The 18,360-nt window shown below is 37.5% G+C and overlaps 1 protein-coding gene across 1 annotated transcript in view; it reads left to right on the forward strand.

Moving 5' to 3' along the window:
* The window catches only part of STS (steroid sulfatase), a gene marked incomplete at both ends in the record, with an annotated part of 86,205 nt that overhangs the window by 30,275 nt on the left and 37,570 nt on the right, over positions 1–18,360 (forward strand). The window contains one exon of the mRNA XM_082337113.1: positions 13,663–13,800. Within this exon, the coding sequence (XP_082193239.1) occupies positions 13,663–13,800 (138 nt within the window). The remainder of the gene's footprint in view (positions 1–13,662; positions 13,801–18,360) is intronic.

Raw genomic sequence — 18,360 nt, forward strand, 5'->3', positions numbered from 1 at the left:
AAATTAGTAGCTCAGGATACCTCAGCATTTCTAGCAAAGTCATGGAAGATACTATTTTTGGTAGTGTGAAAAGTATAGCAGTGTTTACAGTATATGACTGTGTGAAAGGTATCAAAGTACGTCTAATCCAGAGTACAGTTGATTTTGGCACCACAAAACAGCAGAGCACACATTAAGCAAGTAATAAATTAATACCTTTTTTTCTTTATTTACAATTCAAATGGATATAATTTATCTGTTGAATTTGATGGATGAAAAATTGGACATGAGCCAGCAATGTGCACTTGCAGCCCAGAAAGCCAATCGTACCCTGGGCTGCATCAAAAGAAGCATGGCCAGCAGGTCAAGGGAGATGATTCTGTCCCTTTACTCTGCTCTGGTGAGACCCCACCTGCAGCATTGCGTCCAGCTCTGGAGTCCTCAGTACAGGAAGGACATGGACCTGTTGGATCGGGTCCAGAGGAGGGCAACAAAAATGTTCAGAGGGATGGAGCACCTGTCCTGTGAGGAAAGGCTGAAAGAGTTGGGGTTGTTCAGCCTGGAGAAGAGAAGGCTGCGGGGAGACCTTCTTGCAGCCTTTCGATACTTAAAGGGAGCTTATCAGAAAGATGGGGATTGACTTTTTAGCAGGGCCAATAGTGATAGGACAAGGGGTAATGATGTTAAACTAAAAGAGGATAGATTCAGACTAGATATATGGAAGAAATTTTTTACAATGAGGGTAGTGAAACACTGGAATGGGTTGCCCAGAGAGGTGGTAGATGCCCCATCCCTGGCAACATTCAAGGCCAGGCTGGATGGGGGTCCGAGCAACCTGATCTAGTTGTAGATGTCCCTGCCAATTGCAGGGGGGATGGACTAGATGACCTCTATGATTCCTCTGAAGAAATGCTGAGAGAGGTAGTGTTGTTCAGCCTGGAGAAGAGACCTTCAATATATAAAAGGGGCTTATAAGAAAGATGGAGAGAGACTTGTTACCAGGGCATGTTACACTTGTTACCAGGACAAGGGTCAGTGATTTTAAACAGCAAGAGGGTAGGTTTAGGTTGGACATAAGAAATTGTTTACAATGAGGGTGGTGAGACACTGGACTAGGTTGCCCAGAAAAGTTGTGGATGCCCCATCATTGGCAGTGTTCAAAGTCAGGCTGAACAGGGCTTTGAGCAACCTGACCTAGTGACACATGTCCCTTCCCATGGCAGGGGGGTTGGACTAGATGATCTTTGAAAGTCCCATCCAACCCAAACCATTCTGTGATTCTATGATTCTATGATTCTATGGTCTTTGTAAAATCATCACATCATACTGAAACTTTCAGAAACATTTAATAACGTGTATTGTCAAAAAATATAAAAGAGCCATTGTCATTACATTTTTTCAGATGGTAATTTGTAAAATTCTGGAACTCCTTAGCTCTGAAGTTTGTAAATCTCAAGTTAGAATTTCTTTTGTCAGCTAAGGAAGTCTGTAATTCAGTTTCTTGCTGAGAACTTGGGTTGATAAGACACCTTTAATGAATGTATTCAAAAGTTTGCTGTTGGTGTTAAATGGTAAATACCATTTTCTTTATAACAGAAACAAGGGATAAAAAAATAAAATACAATACCTTGAGAATAATAGAAGCTTTGATAACTGATGTTTGAAAACAGGCCTGTTCTGCTTATAAATAAACTCTTTTCATGCATAGTTGAGCTACTGCAGTGGCAGCCAGGAAATGGATTTTAACAAAATGTCTGTGGTAGGTCTGTTACCATCTCTGAAGATGAGACTTCTTTCCCTTTTGGTAGGTTCTTTTCTTCCCCTAGATGTCAAAAGAGACCTTGGCCCATCCAGTAGTATACATATAGGAATATGTTTATGATGCAGTGGTCCAAAACCAGAACCTTAGCACCGGGTTCCTCTCTCCCATATTGATATGAACAGTCCCATCGAACTAAGTAGTCAGGATAACTTTAATGTATTTCCATATCTGCAATACTAGTTTTATCTTCCTTTAAATAAATTTTTGCCTTCCTGATGTGAGAGAGGTGCGCTTTCATCTAAGAGTCGAATCTGGTCGTATTTTCTTGTCAGCTCCTCATATGCCACAAGCAGATAATTTATTCTTTTCTTTTTCTTTGCTGTTATTCTTTGCTAGGTCTTCCTAATGGATTGTCACAAGAGATCACACTGTATTTTCTCCCTCCACTTGGCTGCTTTTCATTACTTGGCATCTCCTACAATAATCAGTCCCTATTGATAATAGCTTATTGCAACATCATTATTTAAGCAGTTCTGGAAAGACTAGGTTTTAAGAAGGAGGAACAAAAGTGTCATACAATGAGATAAAACAGGTGATATTAATTTGACATACTTTAATATTACAGCTCCTTTTGGAAGGTGTCTTTTATTTAATTTCAACTTTCCTTTTATACATAAACATTTCTCAGTTCCATGCAACTCATGTATTAGTTATTCTTCCCTAGGAGTTGAAGAAGGTATCTTCCTAAATCCAAAGAGAATGAGATTAAATTAAGAAGATCAGGATCTTTATGTAGCAATATAGGCATGTTTCTAGTTGGCAGATACCCAGGTCCCTCAAACTATTTTTGTTTTTTAAAAAGAGGTGTTTTTTAGGGATTTGGTTGGAAAAGAAGAAAGCGGTCACTCAACTAAGCAAGATGATAAATACCCTGATAAATACCTGTTCTTTTTAACCATGTTAGGATAGGTTTTCTGTTTGCATAGCATGATGTAACTGCCCTGACATCAGTGGAACTGGGCTGACTCGAAGTCAACAGCTATGGATGCTGTATGAAAAGGTTATGATTCTTTTAAAAAAATGGCATCACAACCTTCCAAGCAGTCTATTTTCTGTCAATTTATGTTTAATAAAAAGGAAAAAAAAAGTGGAAATCATATAATAGAAGAAGCGTATACTTAGTTTCAAAGTTTAACCGTAATGTCAGAAAGATAGTAAACAAATGGTCCGCCTTTCTAATATGTGCGAGACAGTGCTAAGTATGTGGCTAGCAATAGCTGGCAAAGCAGAGGAGGAAAGCAGAGGTGGCTGCCAGAAGCTCACAGGCAGGGAGCAACACCATACAAGTGTCAAATGCCCATTAGCAGGAAAGTAGAGGGAAAACCAAAGCCAAAGGTAAGGATGATGTCTGTGCAGTTGAAAGTGGGCTGAAATGTCCCATCTGTCTCATGAAGTCCTGACTGGGGCCAGAGTTTCCAACAACATAAAAAGATGTGATTCAGGACAGAGCGAAACATAACATAAATTCCTTTATATTCACCACAGCACATCCTACAGGACAAAATTTGAACATCTTAGCATGGTGTTATGGGTAAAGCGCTGCTGTGATGGCTTTTTTACCAGTATTATTTTAATAAGGCACAAAATTGGCAGTTGACCTTAAAAAAATCCCTAAAACATTTCTACAGGACATATCCTAAATATTCTTGCCAATTTAGAACTGAGGTAGTCAAGACCCATATCCCAAATTTCTCAGTCTCTTCACATTTCAACTTCTGTGTGATTCTGCTGTAGTTCATCAACCAGTTGTTGCAATGACGCCCAGGTGCTGCTCATAAAAAGTAGATAGCCGAGTTAAAGAGAGCTTCGAGGACTTTCTTGGCAAAAAATACTAGAGAATAATATCACATTTCTCACTCAGAATGTAAACTGATTTTCTGATGTGGCATTTAATTACCTCCCTTGTTCTATATTAACTTTAGGAACACACAGTAAGAGAGTAGAAAATAATTATTTTAAATAGGAGGCACTGGTATAATAAATACACTATCAGGAAACGTATGCAAATGTTCTATCCTATGCTGTCATATTTAATTGTTGAATCTTGCTAATGATACAGTCAGTTGCTGAGTATAGCTAGCCATGCTTTTCCAGCACCTTTGAAAGCAGAAATCTGGTTGCTGTTGTGTACTTCTCTCTGTATGTGATACTGAAACACCAGTCTGTTACGGAACTATTCCTGTGAAATGTGGAGATTTCAAACCTTTCCTGTTCAAGGAGGTCTATCTATATACAACTTCCATAGATTTGATGGTATAGGTTCAGAGAGAACTAGTCCTTTAAAAAATACATTAATAGGGAGGGACTAACCGTGTACCTGTCTCTCTATCCATAAGAATAATGCTCTTCCCATCAGTAAGAAACGTGCTAGTTGGGGCCTTCCAGTGGTTATTTGCCATCTGTGCTTTGGGGAGTTTACCTTGGCAATAACTCCTTTCTTCCCCAAATACTATCTATTTACATTTAGATTAATTTGTTCCTTGTATCTATGGTAATATTTCAGCTGATCTGTGGTGTTGCTGTGTGAATGATCCTTCCTCATCTCAAATTTAGCCTTCAGATTTATCCTAAAGGCCACATCTCACTGTGATCCTTGTATGCAAAGCAAAGCCCTTCCGGAAATCTGTCTTGCCTTCACACAGGCAAGTCTCATAGGTCCATTTTTGTAACTTCCCATTACAAACTGAATGACACATGGCATTCATATTGTTGAACCTTTGTAAACTCAGATTAATAACTATATTGGTAGTTTCACATGTCACATATTTGCTTTGTTCATGAGTAAGAATTAGGTAGAGAAAAGCCAAAGAAGTGGGCCTGATGATCTCAGGACCCTCCATGATATCATGCCCCGACCATGTCTTGGGGGCATCAAATAACATCTTGGCCTAAGCAGAGACCTCAAGTATTTCTAAACTAATTTAAGATGAGAGTGACATATTTCTCTTTCCAGGCCTCGGACCAGAAAAAGGCAGATTTTTTTTTTTCCTTGTAGACATCTGCTGTGCTACTGAATACTACTCTGAAACTTCAGCAAAAGCTCTTTCGGAATAGGCTGGGAATATTTTTTCAACAGCACTTAGGTGAATTAAGGAATCAAAGTCCTATTTCATAAGCTAGTGAGCAATTTTCTGAGCTAGTCATCTATGATCAATGAGGATGACCTGAAAAATTATTTGCCTTCCCTTCTGAAAGGATCCTCTGGAATTTAAATCAGCATAGATACTGACATATTGAACAAACACACATACCAGGGGGGAAAAAAAAAAAAAAAAAAAAAGGGAAAGAAGGAGAATAAGTTGGGAAAAAAAAGCTGAATCATAAAGAAAGATTTGTGGCCTTCAATTTATTTGTTGTTTTTTCCTAAGTTCAGAGTGTCATCTAGAGAAGACAGATTGGAGTTTAATTCATTTACATTCCCTTGAGGACAATTTTCACAGTCAGAGTTGCTTTCTTATTGGTATTAACAGTGTCTGTACAGAGGCTCATTCACAGCTAGCATGGTTTGGAGATGGTGATTGCGCAGTAGGCTTCAAGTGTCTAGTAGTACTTAGGCACAAAAGCCACTGAGTTGCCCAAAAGCAATTAGAGAAGTAGGTGAATTAGCAAGTGTGCATGGTGATGGTCCTGTCAAGGGGAAAAAAAAGGCATCTTCTATTTTGGGGGTAAGTTAATGCACAGCTACTTTCATGTAAGATTAGATTTGCGCAATTAAAATCAGAAAGATGGGAAATGAATTAAGATTTCACAAGAATATTAATTTGATCTTGATAAAACTCCTTTTAACTTTATGGTATATGATTTAGAACAAATGTTTAAAACCTGCTCCCAAATTCAGCAAAGATTAAAAAGTTTGGCTGTTGAAAAACAAGAAATGTTCAGGCTCTAATGTCAACCAGTTTTATCACAGTTCAGATTTTGTTTAATAAAAGTTATAAAAATGAAACAAACGTACTGACAAATACTTTGAAATTTTCAGAAAAGTGCAGAGGATTAAAAAGTAGGGTTAAATTACTTGCCCTGTTTTAAATTCTTCATAATTCTTCATACTTTAATCTGGCAAAATGTTGGCATTATGTATTTGAATCTAATAGCATATACATATTCAGTTTAAAACTGACTCTGATGTTAATAAATGTTTAAACCTTTGAAGATATAGAGAAGAGTTTCTTTTATCACCCCACAATTACTGAATCAATCACTATCAGCATATATTGGAATGATCAAATAGCTGAAGCCTCAACTTCACCTGACAGTCTAATTCAAAAATGAGTAACATCCTTTGGTTGTCATTACAGTTTGCCTAGGTCCTACCTAAAGAAATCCCTTCCAAAATTTGAAAGAAAAAATGGGAGACCTGAAGTGAGGAATGAGGCAGTGTCTTTTGCATTATGCATCTTAGTTGTATGTATGAAATCGCATCTTATTCTCAGATGTGTGCATAATAAAGATGCAAATTTACCAAAAAAGTTATCACAGCTGTCATGCAAAATGCAAATGCGATGGACCTTCCTAAAATCGCATGACCATCTCTCATATTTTAGCATTTTAAGCAGGCTAGAAATTAAGATTTACATTAGAAATACATAGCCTTATGTTCAACAGATGTAAGGTCTAAAAGTGAATTTCAAGCAATGCATTTATTAGCTAATTTAAATACTAATAAGGAGATAGCCACCAAATAGTTATACTTTTGACCTTTAATGACCCATCATTAGTGTTGTAGTACTGCTGTAAATATGAAAACCTTTCCATCCTGCATTGTCTATATTGCAGCTATACTTACAGATCTTCACAACTTTCATAACCGCATTTTAGCTCTGTGCTTTATTATCCACATGTATTTGTATGCACGTAAAGTATCATTCCAACTTTCAAATTTACAAAATAATTTGAACCCTATATGAGTAAGAAAAATAAGACATGTGGTACTCATCTCTAGAAAAAACTTATCTTATGCATAATTATAAGTCAAAATTTGGTTGATTTATTCATAGCTGCTAAGCAGTGCATGCCTAATCTGCTGTGCACTATGCTGAAAATTTATCCTGAGGGTCTGAAAGACACATTATACTTACAAGACTGTATAAACAGTCACAAGCCAGTTACAAGTTTACAATTACATGGCAATCCAAATCCAAATCAAAAGCAAATTCATAGAGCTTAGCTGACCCCACACCAGTTATCTTGTTTTTTTTTTTTAAAAAGACTGCCCTTTTCCTAGCCCTTAGACTGATTTTACATGTCTCACCCTGAGTCTAGGGGAATCCAAAAGAAAAGTGTTTGATGTTCTACTGACTATCTGGGCCTAATAACTACTGGTTTGAATGGTAATTGTAGGTAGGTAAATCTGGAGCAACTACCTCACCTTACCTCATTGGGGAAAAAAAAATCAGAATTTTTGCGGCCAAATTCATTCCTCTTAAGATAGGTGAGCTGCGTATGAAAATGCTTCTTTTGCTTCACTGGCTTTAAAAAATGTTTATAGTAACTATATCAGATGTAGATGTGCACACTGTATGTAAATCCCACCCTCTGTGTCTAGAATATGCACAGGTGGAGCTTGACTGTGCTAGCACCAGAGTTTCAATGTAGGATTCATCAATCCTGCCATGTTTTGAACTGCCAACAGTGGCAGATCTGAGCTGTCTTCCAGGCTGGAGAGAGACTACCAGCACACCATCAGAGACAGGAAATCCACTTCAGACCAGCGCTACTGTGGTCCTGAATGCCCATCAGTAGTGCAAGTGCCTTAGGTTCATTCCCAGAGTCCGTGCTCAAGTTTAGCTTAATGTGAAATGAATCCAGGTCATGAAATCCAAGAGGGCTTTACTATGCAAACAGAAATATATCAAGTGGCCATGACTGGATTTACTGTGAATGTGCACTCCTGATCCGAATTAAAACGCTAATATAGATGTGCTTTTTCAGAACCAGATGGTACTTGTTTGGCAGAATGTCCTATTGATATCGAAGATCCCACTAAGCTATCATAGTAGGAACTTAGCACATTTGAGATTCCAGCTTTGTACTTTGGAGAAGACTTTATGTATGGGCTGTTTCCATAGCATAACTTTGAAAATAATGGTAGCACTGCAGGACTGATTCAAGACTTTCCACTGAATCCACACTCCACTTTCTTCCTGCAGGAATTATTAAATATTTTGTAATTAAGCATTTATTTTCTGCTGTAGTGAAACAGGTATATTAACTAGTATTCACTCTCACCTTTGAGGTTCATATGCTAATGCTTCCTCTATGTGGAATCACTCATCCTGTTAGGTGGATGTGTTCTGTTGACTGGCTAGATAATGTACCGTAACATCAATCTATTGCTTCGTCCCAGAATTTCCACTTTCCAGTGGTTGTGTTCCAGCTCTGAATGTTAAACAAGTTGCATGCAGAGTTTATGTACTGTTCACCATATGTGCAGCCACTTCTTGTGTTGCTGTCAATGGTTTTATTATTTTCCATCTTTACCTCAAGTGTTGTGCTCAATGACTAGGTCTGAAAGTGATAATTACTTCCCCACCACAGAGACAAACTGATTTACATATTTATCAAGGGGAAACTGGATGGCTCTGAGCATACCACAGAAACATTTGCATATTTATAACCTGAAATATACAAAAGCTAAAATTAAGATAAGGATGTCTTGGTCTTAGTTACTAAGCTTGGTTTTATACAAAGGTTTTGGTCAGTGGATTTTGTAATCAGATCAGCACATTAAAAACTGAAGTATGTTTTTTCATCACAAAAAATCAACACACAGATTAAAATGATTGCTAGCTTGTGAATGATGGTGTGCAGAAGTTGCAACAGTAGGTTTTCATAAGGTGAAAATCTTAGGCTTTGAGCCCTGAAGAGAAGATGAACTGTGGAATTACTTAAACTCCTGTAGCAGGAAGAGGATCCCAAGAGTTTTACTATGTAGTGGCTATACAGTTGAAAGGCATCAATATCTTTTCTGCGAGAAGTATGGGCTTCCAGATACTTATGCAGGTAAAGTTAATTTGTAGGAGTTTATGGATGTATTCAAAGCACTCCTGGCTTGCCACTTACAGAGGTGAACCCCTTCAGCTGACTACAAGTTGATTGTGATTCTGGTTAATGATGCTATTCAAAAACAAACATTAGTAACAGTAGGGAATTCTGAAACAGCAAAAAAAAAAAAAGCCCAAACACCAAACTGCCTCTTTTAGGCAGACATGTGATGGCCGATCTTTCCAGATGAGTCTTTGTCCAATAATTGTCTCAAGCTTACTATAACCTTCTGGATAAAACAGAAGTATGTGAAAGTCTGTTGGAGTGGGAAAAGAATGTTATATCTACAGGAATTCCCTTTATCATCAACTGTCTTGTCATGAGACAGATTCTTAACCCTCCTTTTGAATTCTGTTGTTTCTTTGAATCTGGCAAACTGCTTAAAAGCTTTCCTGACGAATAGAGAGACTATTTTGTCCTAATGCCTAGGTTACACAGAGGTATTATGTATTCTAGAGCTTTTTATTCATAATTGCAGTAAGACTCTAAATTCTTCCAAATTAATACAAGTAACATTTCTGTCCTGTTGACTTCAAATGACAGTAAGCTAATTTATGAATCAAGTGCATTTGTTCATATGCTTGCTCGACTAAACCTTTGAACAATTTTCCAAATCACAAACACATTTGTAAATAAGTTACTGTTTTTCAATGTTTGTACCTCGTTTTCAAATGAATAGTCATTTTTTATAAACCCTATATCTTAATGTAGATGAGTACAGTAGGAGTTTTACATGGTTCAAAACTCCAGAAATTATGTTCAGCATTAGAGAGGCTGGTTCAGCTACCATTCATGCTGTGTTAGAGAAGTTGAATAGTGGCATGGCGCTCTCTGTTTCCTTCTAAAGAACAGAGTGAATTGCTCTTACCACTTTCACGTGGCTATCACTCCATTGGGATTGGCATTTTCACTTTAAGAATGAAACAAGTCTTCATAATTTAACATAGCTTGAAGCAAGAGTGGAGAGCAGAATCTAGAGAGACATCCTCGATACATTTTGGAGGAAGCTTTACTTAAATTTTGGAACATTGACGTACTAATTAAAACAAATAACATCTTAATGCTGTCCTTAATCTATTTTGTATCTTAAAAATTACAAATGAAAGAAAACTGTCCAATGATCTCATGCCTTTGATACAATGTTAGCCACCTACATTGGGGTGTACATTCCTAGAATGGCAATAGTAGGAGAAACTTGATTTGAAATTCTAGTTGCTAAGTAGCTTCAGAAATTATGCAGCTTCTTCAGTGTTAGATTGATTTTGTTGTTCAGAAATGTTGTCTTTCCAAATCTGTTCTGTTCAAATCAGAAAAAAATGTGTACAGTAGCATCCATAAAGATCAGTGCAGCTGTTAATTTTTTAGAGCATGGCTTTCAAGTGAGTCTTTTCAATCAAGAATCCTTCCATTTTTATTGATAATTTCCTACACTGGGGATAGCAAGCTATTGTTGCTTGAACAGAGCTACAGTTTTCGCAGTGTTCTGGCTTATTTATCCTACAGTTTTGTATTCTGTATAAACTCTCTACATCCAAAAAGTCTTTTAAAATTTGTATTGCTTTCTGCAACGAGCAATGGGACTCAGAGGGGATACCAAGCCAGCTGAAGACCCATTCTTGTAATTCAAGAGCACATGATGTGTGATATCCTTCCAATCATATTTTATGGGTGAAGGAGTACAGTTTTACCATCTTCTCCTACTCAGCCATCATTTATCTGTTCACCACACTCATTAAAGCATGTTGCTCATGTACTTGCATGTCTAGCACTTTGGATAGGATTCATCTTACTGTCCTTGATGTCTAATATGAAGGCATTTAGTTTTAAGCTAGTTGCCTGTCTTCTCTTTTTTAGTCAACAGGTAAAAAAGGCCTTTTTGCAGTTGTGATTCACCTCTTCCAAAATTAGGCAGCTAAAATAGGTTAGATGAAACTCCTCCTTGTTCATTAACTGGCATTGCCTGGGAATGTTTATACATCAGTTTTAACTTAATACTAAAGTCTCTGTGAAATCTACAGAAATAATAAGAGTGGAGGAGTTAGGAGTAAAAAAGAAATTAAATTGTCATAAGAAAACAGTAAAAAATGTATTTTGCCTACTTTGTAGTATTTGCTTCCAAAATTGGTATAATATTGCATGTGAATGATATCTGTTTATAGAGATCCATAATACATTCTTTGCATTTTTCTTCTATATTGGTTACCATTTAGAAATGCTAATAAGTTAATGTATTGCTTGTGTTAACAGTAGCCACATCATTCAAATGCACTTTAATGAGTCTTATCTCCTGGTAGCACACACTTTATTGCTTATTTATAGTTTTCATTCTAGAAGGTGTCAGTGTTCAAGATGAAAATAGAAATGGAAGTTTTGCTTCATTTCTGTGAGTGCATTGTAATTGCCATTCTCTGACAATAGTGTTATTTGAATTGCTACTATTAGTCCATCTGTACTGAAAAATGTTGTTACTAAAATAAATTGTCATTTTATCATTTGTAAATTAACCCTAATGTAGCCAGTGTCCTTTGTATTTAATAATCCAAATGAAGGAAATGAAAGTTTTATCATTGTGTTCAACAGGCTTTGGATGACATTCTATGCATTTTATTTGGGTGTGTTTTTTCTGAAATGGGTAACATTTGAGTGTCAGGATTTTTTTTTTTTTCAGGCCAAGTCAAGATACTCAATCTTGTTTTGAAAGAAAAGTCATCATAATGATGACTGCTTTATTTAATTAATTGTGATAGAGAGACATTTTTCATTGCTTCTCATTTTTTCCCAGCTTAATTAGGAAATCAAATGGCCATTATTGAATGACAGCAGATGTCTCTGATCACCAGAAATCATTTAATGATGTGATGTACTGAGTGGAATTCTTGTTTTATTTTCATTTTGTTTTATATACAGGATGAATTTGAAAATCCAATTTCATCAAGCAAAACTGTGTAGGTAAAAAAAAATGCATTTATGCATGTTATTGCACATATATTTCTTTGTGCAGTCCTACTTATAGTTATTATCATAGAATCATAAAATCATAGATTGATACAGGTTGGAAGGGAACTCTGGAGATCATGTGCTGAATACCCTCACATAAGGTCCTAATTTATCTATATACTCCACTTTTTTATCATCATTGCCACCTTTCCAAGGGATATTATAATTACTTAGCAAGTACATTCTCCAAACAATCTCAGAAGCCAATGGAAAATTGCTTCTTTCTTTCCTGGCACTAAGTCCACCTGCTGCAGCAAGCAAATGGCTTGTCAGATGGATCTGCATGATTTTTCCTCAGCCCACCAACTCTAAAATGTCAGCCTTTGTAACAGATTTTTCTCAGCTCTGTTGGGAAATTTCAACTCCCACGAGGTTTCAAAATTTACATAAACAAATTCTCCTACTCTTACATTTTTCTATGCTCCTATTTTTCAAACAAGACCAACAGGTATCACTTATTTAGCTGATGATGTTCCTTTATTCATGACCGAGTCATTTAAGCTGATGAGAAATGAAGACGGTCAACCTTTTTAACAAGGCAATTTTAGAATGCTATAACATTAAAAGATAAGTAGAAATAGTAGCAATAAGGTAAGGTAACTACTCCTTACCCAGAAAAAAGAGAATAGTAACAGAAATGATGATCTAAAAATCGTTAAAGAAGGCTTTGTATTTCAAAGTCCTTATCTCATCCTCTTTGACACAATAATTGGGCATCAGCTGATGAATTAATTCTTAGTGGACAGGGGCGCAAACCAAAATTAACATTCAAATTGGACCATTCTTGGATGTTTAACTAAAAAGAATAAAGATAAAAAGGTTGTGAAGACAGAATTATCTTTATATGCTCTGAGATCCCTAAAGGACAAGGTTAAAACTCATTTGCAGGGTGATGTGAAGAAGTATACTCTTATACTTTGGTCGGTTTCCAGGACCAATAATTTTAGATTCCTAATCTGTATAAAATTCACTGGAGCAAGTTACAAAGAGCAACTTCACTCTCATTCATACAGAAACCCTCTTTAAAGAACTCGGTTTAAATAATAGGTTTAAATGCAATTTATGTGCACTGCAAGGCTCTCCACAGTGCCAAGGTAGTATGAGGAGCCCTTTGTGAAAATGAAATGTGAGCCCACAATGCCTCGGAGTTTCAGAGCATATCCATGTGGATTCTTCTTTTAAATACGTGCACGTGTGTGTGTTTATTACCTTGCACATTTTGAGTTTAGTCGATGAGGAGAAATTAGGGACTAATTAGTTGATTTGATAGTGAAACTGTGTGATCTCCAGAGGCACTCCATACATTAGTTTCCTTTTTTTTCTTAGAATGTCTTATTCTAACATTCACACTGATATTTTTGCCATGCTGCCTCATAGGTTGCTAGGCAGCAAAGCTTTACCCCCAAACTCTTAGCTCTATTCTATGCGCTGAGACTCTTTCAGATATCCTCAGTGGTTTGAATCTTCGTGCTGAGGGGTTTCCTTGATTGAGAGCAACTGTTTCCAAAGGTCACTGGCTCTCTGTGCATCAGCCCTTTTCTCTGATGTGCACAAATCTTCTCATTTTATACTTCAAGAAACCCTGCAGCAATCAAACCATGGTCCTGATCGCAACAAGCCTTGTGCAATTGTCCCCTACTGTATGCTGCACAGTGCCAATTGCTATGTATAATAATGTTTACATGGAAAGCGATCTTAAAAAAGCATAAGGACAAAAATATTTGTACATGCCAAGGTTAATGAAAAAAGCCACTTGAAGACATTAAACCTGTTTTTTCTTTTTCTTTTTTTCTTTTTTTTTTTTTTTTTTTTTTTATTAGGTCAGATTCTGGATGTGCTGGAAAAATATAATCTGAGTAATAAAACTCTTGTATACTTTACGTCTGACCAAGGGGCTCATGTTGAAGAAATCTCCAGTTCTGGAGAAGTCCATGGAGGATACAATGGCATATATAAAGGTGAACATTCTCTAATGATTCTTAAAAACTGTGTCAGAAACTATCATGTCCTTGGTTTTGCTCCAAAACTGTAATGTGTCCAGGGCCAGGAAGGTCAAAACTTGATTCCTTAACAGTAAACTTAGAATCATAGAATTGTTTAGGTTAGAAAAGACCTTTAAGATCATCAAGTCCAACCATTAGCCTAGCACTGCCAAGTCCACCACTAAACCATGTCCCATCTTTTAAATGCTTCCAGGGATGGAGACTCAAACATTTCCCTGGGCAGCCTGTTCCAATTCTTGACAACCCTTTCGGTGAAGAAGTTTTTCCTAATATCCAATCTAAACCTCCCCTGCCACAAATTGAGGCCATTTCCTCTTGTCCTGTCACTTGTCACTTGGGAGAAGAGATAGACCGCGACCTCACTACAACCTCCTTTCAGGTAGTTGTAGAGAGCGATAAGGTCTCCCCTGAGTCTTCTTTTCTCCCAGTTCCCTCAGCCTCTCCTCATAGGACTTGTGCTCTAGAACCCTCACCAGCTTCGTTGCCCTTCTCTGAACACTCTCCAGCACCTCAATGTCCTTCTTGTAGTGAGGGGCCCAAAACTGAACACAGTATTCGAGGTGCGGCCTCACCAGTGCTGAATACAAAGGGACGATCACTTCTCTAGTCCTGCTGGCCACACTATTTCTGATACAACCCAGGATGCTATCATACTTCTTATGACTGTCATTCTAAATTCAAACATAGGCAGTAAATATAAGGGATTTACTTGTCAAATACAGCAGCTCAGCTAGAGTACATACATAGCCAGAGCTCTGTGGAGTTTTAAGACTAGAAATATAGTCTTGAACTGGGCAAAGATACAGCTTTGGAAGAATGTCAGTTCATAGTACTTTACTATAATGGCTGGATAGCAGAATAGAAAGGAAAAAAAGGTGGTTTGTGAGCCATCAGAAATCATAAATAGGAGCTAAATACCACGGAGCGAGTGGGATCACATGAAGATAGGATATAGAGAAGATAAGAGAACCAGTAACAGTCCAGTGTATTTATTACCGAAGAAGTGGAAAAGGAAGAAGAGGGCAAGATTTCAAGCAGAACAGACTAAGTTGGAGAAGAGAGTTTTGAAAATAATGCATAACACACTTACTGAATTGAAGAGAGATTTGGAAATGGAGAGACTTTAATTAAAAGGACAGAGTTTAGTTGTATTCTTTTAGTGCAGGTCTTGAGGAGATTAATAATCCAAAATCTGTTTATTCTGTGAAGGCTTAAAATGTGTCTAAAGTCTACCTTATTGTAATACACTTTCTCCCAATGTTATCACACAACAATTCTGAAAGGTATTGCTTTTCTTGCAATATGTTGGTCTTGCAGAAAGAAAAATTCCAGCTTAGCAAACAACCTTCTTCACTTTCTTTGTTCCCATGCCCCTGGCACGGTGAGCCCTTCAGTCAGCAGGAATGTAATACACCACAGCATACCTTTGAGAACATGTTTCCAATATGGGGATGAATATAATTATTGACAGCAATGTATTTTTAAGAAAGGCAGAACAAGAAGGGGTAATAGGATAATAGGATGAGAGAATGAAGGATGTGGAGATGGAGGAATTCTGCTTGATTGATAGCATGGCTATAACATTCAGTCACAGATTGCTCATAACTAAAGATTATGATTATTCAGTCACAGACTGCTCATAGACAACATTGTCAAATATGAAGTAAAGGATTCACTCAGTTTTTTCCCGTGTGCAAGTGGTGCACACATGAAATCAGGAAAATGAATGTCAAAATGTTCTTAATAATCTTCAACCTTATTGAGACAGGGTAGGAATGCTTGGTTTTATTATTTTTAATGAAATATTGTGAATATGCTTGTCCTTTAACCAGAGAGAAAGTTCTTTTCATTCTTTCACTAGGAAGTGGCTCTGTAATTTTTTTCCCCTCATATTTCAGGTGACAAGATCAGAGAAATCCAGCAATTTTTGGAAAGTCATTTACCAAACTTGAAACTTTTAGTTGTAGAGAGAAAGAAGTAAATTGCCTTTAGGTATGATTTTTTAAAAAAGTAGTATTGCAGAACTACAAAATCACATAGTAGGTAAGTCTGGAAGGCACCTCCCAAGGTCTGTAGATCTAGCCCCTGCAGAACAGGGTCAGCTAGAGCAGGTTGCTCAGAGCTGTGTCCAGTCAAGTTATGAAAATCTCCAATGATGGAGACTCCACAGCCTCTCTGAGCAACTTGCTTCAGTTTTTGATCATGCTTACTGTAAAAAAAAGCTTTTTCTTATGTTTAAATGGAATTTGCAGCATTTCAGTTTGTGCCCATTGCCTCTTGTCCTGTCACTGGATGTTGCTGAAAAGAGCCTGGCTCTATCCTCTTTACTCAGGTAAATCCATGTATACGTACAGATGGGTAAGATCCCACTGAGCCTTCTCTTCTCCAGGCTGAACAGTCCCAGCTCTCAGCATCTCCTCATATGCTGAATGCTCCAACTGCTTAACCATTTTCCTGGCCCTCCTTTGAACTCACGCCAGTATGTCCATGCCTCCCATGTACTGGGGAGATCTGCACTTGGACCTAGTAGTCCAGATGTGTCTCAGCAGTGCTGAGCAGAGGATAAGGATCACCTCCATTGACTTGCTGGAAACGTTCTTCCTAATGCAGCCCAGGATGATGTTGGCCTTCCTTGCCACAAGGGCACATTGCTGGCTCACGTTCATCTAATTGTCCACCAGGACACCCAGGTTCTTCTCTGCAGAGCTGCTTTCCAGCCAGTCAGCTCCCAGCCTTTACTGGTGCTCGAGGTTATTCCTCTGCAGATGCAGGATTTGGTATTTCCCTTTGGTGAACTTCATGAGGTTCCTTTTGGCCCATTTCTCCAGCCTGTCGAGGTCCCTCTGGACGGTAGCACAACCATCAGTGGATCGACCACTCCTCCCAGTTCTGTATCATCATCTGCAAAACTGCAAAAAGGAAGAAAGATAGACATATACGGTAAGCAATAACAATACAGTGAGGTTTTCAAGTGACAAGACTCCACAGTTTTTAATCAGTAGGTATCTGTCTGAGAAATGACCCTTACATTTTAAAAGAGCTACGAAGGAAATGCTAAACAAGCAAAACAAGCAATGCCAAAGTCATGAGGTTACAAACTATCAGCTGGGTCCCCTTGGGCTAGCACCAGAGTGAAATATATCTTGAACATTAGCACATAGGCCTTACATAGTGATTTAAGTAATTAAGGAACCATATGGTTACATATCTGTAGCTGTAGGCACAGCCTGAGGTGTTTTAGAAGCTCTAAAAAATATTTGCCTTCTAGAATGCCAGACATAAGATACAGGATAAATGACGAGGAGATAAAAAAAAAGACAAACACACTGGGGAATATGCCTTCCTGAGGAAGTTTGATTGAATGGAGTCTTTTCTATCAAGCCTTGCAAAATTTTGTATTCATACTTACAGAGTGGATAACAATTTGAAATCGATCTTACCTGAATTAATAAAAAATCTGATTGATAGGGTTACTTGGGGAGTGATGGTGCTTCAAAATAATTAAAAGAACCGAAATAATTATTGTATGAGAGACATTCTTGATAAAGTAAAAAGAAATTAAAAGACCCATGCAATCAGTTGAATATACTTTTAACATTTTAAAATACAATTAATTCTGCTTTATCTTCCACTGTCTCCATCTCCATATCAGTCCTCAATTTAACAGGTGTATTATGCATCTTTTTCAAAAGGGCAGAAGTGGAAGTGATTAATTATTTGCATAATTAACAATTTTCATACATAAGAATTTAGTCATATTAACAGTCACGTACAATGAAAAGTGTTAGAGGTCTGTACATCTCTGCCAGATTTAATGAAAACCAGACCTGTGAAGCCCTAAGTCTCAGGCACTGAGGTAGCAATGTGCCCAAAAAAGCAAAAGGACGAGCTTTATGCTGCTTGTGCTCATGTGTGCATGCACAAGGAATTTGCTTCATTTGATGAGTAATTTACAAAACTGGGAGGCATGCATGTCCTTTCTCCCTGTCTCTGCTAGACAATATCCACTACTTACCTTTTTGTATATGAGCACTGCATGAATGCAAATACGAATCAAGCCACTTAACCCTCTTGTCAGAGCTGGAGCAGTATGCTCAACAATAATTGGTTCTGCCCTAAAATCAAAAGCTCTCAACAGATCTCCACAATTTGAACTCACTAATTTGCCTTGATATCCAGCCAAATGAGCACCAATAATAAAATTTAAGAGGAGTTTGGAGAGTTAGGCTAGCGCTGCAAGACTGAATGCAAAAAGAGGACACTGCTATTTAAAGGTTTTATTACTCTGGATTCTGACTGTGGAACAGTCACCGTAGATTTGGATAGCCCTTGAAATTAGAAACCAGAGATAACATAGTGTTTGACTAGTTGCTGTCATATACAGTCTGGTTTATCTCTTCAGTATTCTTTTTTAGAAAATATTATATAGTAATATTGAAGTGATGGATCGAAATCATGGCATCTCTTTCCAGTGGCCTTTTGCTGACACTTGTTAGGATCAGAAGCCTTGGATGA

Source organism: Platalea leucorodia, assembly GCF_965183815.1.
Source record: "Platalea leucorodia genome assembly, chromosome: 2".
Classification (NCBI taxonomy): domain Eukaryota; kingdom Metazoa; phylum Chordata; class Aves; order Pelecaniformes; family Threskiornithidae; genus Platalea; species Platalea leucorodia.